Raw genomic sequence first — 2,500 nt, forward strand, 5'->3', positions numbered from 1 at the left:
ATTGTACAGGTGTAAATGCACCCAAGACACATTGAGGGCAGATTGTGATCCGATCAGCCAAACCACCTCCGGAGGTGGTCAGGGACGCATTGTGAGCACATTGAACAAAGTCAAAATTTGCATGGTCAATGAATCCACATACAACGAGGACGTGGGTGGAAATACCTGCGCTTGGGGAGTGATGATTGGTTAGGGGTAGTCTCTCAATCCAGACTGTCTCTTCTACATTCTGCAAATGCACCAGAGACAGTCTCCTACTTTACGCCCACAGAGCCCGGTCAAAGGAAGTTTGGTGGAAAAAACACTTCAGACCAGAGGAAGTTCGAACCGATGCAGGTGATTGGATAAATAAATAAATAAATAAAGGCGGGACATCCTCTCATATTCCTCCAATCACCTGCCTTTAGGCGGGACATCCGGGTCATCCACCTATCATCGCTCATTATTTTCCTTGAGTTTCCCTTTCCGCTTTGGCCAAGTTTACCCTGCCAACGCCAACACGGCTGTTTATTAGACACTAGGTTTAGGCCGGGTCACTCAGAGGCGGGGTTAGGTTCCTCTGGCTGATCCATTCTAGCATCAACCATAGCACAGCTTCAAGGATGGCTATCTTCTTTTTCTCTCTTTCTTTGGACATACGCAAACGAGAGGAAGATGTGACGATCGGTTGTGGACACATATTAATAGCAGGTGTAAATGTAATCAGGATAAATCATATCTAGATACAATCTGGATATGAGACCAGTTTTAATGCCAGGTGTAAAGAGAGCCATTGATAACCAGTGTGGTGTGAGACTGACTCTGGCGTCCTGGTCGATCTTCTCATAGTCCACCACATTCGATGGCTCGTCTCTCTTGGTCTGTGGGTCAGAGTAAACAAAACTGTCAATATTAATAATCGTGTTGTTTTATCAATGAAAAGAGCCTTCATTTACTGACTATAGTTATATAAGATACATTTACTTTTTAGCATCTTTGCTGGCAACAAAATTTACTTTGCTTATTGTTTATGACAGTATGTCAGCAGTCTCAACCTGCTGATTAATTCCTCAAGTCATCTGAGCATTATTATATGGGTTGTACTGTGGATCTCAGCTGGTCTGGTGTGATAGATAGAGGAACATGGAGGAACATGTGAGATGTGAGGAGCTTCACTCAGACCTGGACGAGGGCCAGCAGCAGCTTGGCGAAGTTTCCTGACGTGTCCCCTGCCACGTCCTTCTCCAGGTCTTTCTTGAACACTGTCGGCAGAAACACACAAACTCAACATTTCAGCTAAAATCAAGGAAGTGTATAGCTTATTTAAGGTAAGTTAAGGTTGAGTTAAGGTAAGTATTAAGGTAAGTATCTTTTATTTTACAGCAGCAGCAGATTATTTACTAGGCAACTAGTCGTAACAGTTATGAAAGTACAGTAAGCTATTGATTCTGTTCTGTATAGGAGTTGAGTTAGTATTTAAGCCCCAATGTGGAACTTTCTGATGAGTAGCAGCAACAGCGGCCTCTGCTGCCACAAGTGGTAAACACAGATGCTATAAATGCTAAATATCCTGTGTGTACGTTCAGATATCTGCCTCATTTTACTGGTTCTGCTTGTACTCTCTTCTTTGCTAACCTCTCTGCAGTGTTTAGAACCGATTCACTGGAGACAAAAAAAAATGCTCCAAATGTACCCAAATGTTCTCTGTACTTGTTTAATTGAAACAAGTCACTAATCAAGCTAGCAAGTTTCACTTCCTATATGTACTTCACAATAAACACGCACAATTAGTTTGTCAGCAGAAAGTTACATGGTGCAGTAACAGGTGTTCAGGACGCAGAGAGGGAATGACGGAGGTGTCATTCTCCCTATTAGAGGTCAGTATACCATCAAAATGATTAAAAAGCTGTTATAATAAGGTAAATAAGTTACGTATTGGGGCTTTAAAAGGAAAATCCACACATGATAAAGATATTTCAATGGCTTTTCCCCTTTGTCAGAAGATTTCAACTTGTGTGTCCAAAACAACAGGTTTTTTGCTCTATGAAGTGCACCTCATCTATGCTACATCGAACCCAAACTGAAACGAGTGAGACAAAATCTTAAATGACGCCAATATTTCAGCTCATTGACATCAGCCATAGAGCTTGTCTGTATAATGCTGCATTCATGTCATATATGGGAATAACTGTCGGAACGACTTGTTGGGGAAAAGCAAAGATTCACAAGTGTTCATGTGTTCAAACTTGTTTGAAGCTGTCAATATCACCTGACTGAAGCTTTCTGCACACTAATTTGCTGCTGATAAACTAATTTTAAACAATTCTCTGTCTTTGTCCATTGGCTTCATTACACTTGATTGCAGATAACTTTCCAAAAGTAGGACACTCACTCTCTTTGTAGACCTTCTTGATGTCCAGAAGCTCCTCACTGTTCCGGGAGCAGACCAGCTCGATGAGAGTCTCCTCATCTGTCCCCAGACCCTGAGAACCAGAAGCACATCTCAGGGTCAGACTGAGGA

General features: G+C 42.1%; 1 protein-coding gene across 1 annotated transcript in view; it reads right to left on the reverse strand.

The window, feature by feature from the left end:
- The window catches only part of LOC310791654 (annexin A2-A-like), an 18,993-nt gene that overhangs the window by 3,628 nt on the left and 12,865 nt on the right, over positions 1-2,500 (reverse strand). Inside the window, exons 6-8 of the mRNA XM_083653304.1 lie at positions 2,372-2,462; positions 1,162-1,241; positions 801-860 (exon numbers count right to left, since the gene is read on the reverse strand). Of these exons, the coding sequence (XP_083509430.1) occupies positions 801-860; positions 1,162-1,241; positions 2,372-2,462 (231 nt within the window). The remainder of the gene's footprint in view (positions 1-800; positions 861-1,161; positions 1,242-2,371; positions 2,463-2,500) is intronic.

The sequence above is a fragment of the Poromitra crassiceps genome (genome assembly GCF_964638095.1).
Source record: "Poromitra crassiceps genome assembly, chromosome: 16".
NCBI lineage: Eukaryota > Metazoa > Chordata > Actinopteri > Beryciformes > Melamphaidae > Poromitra > Poromitra crassiceps.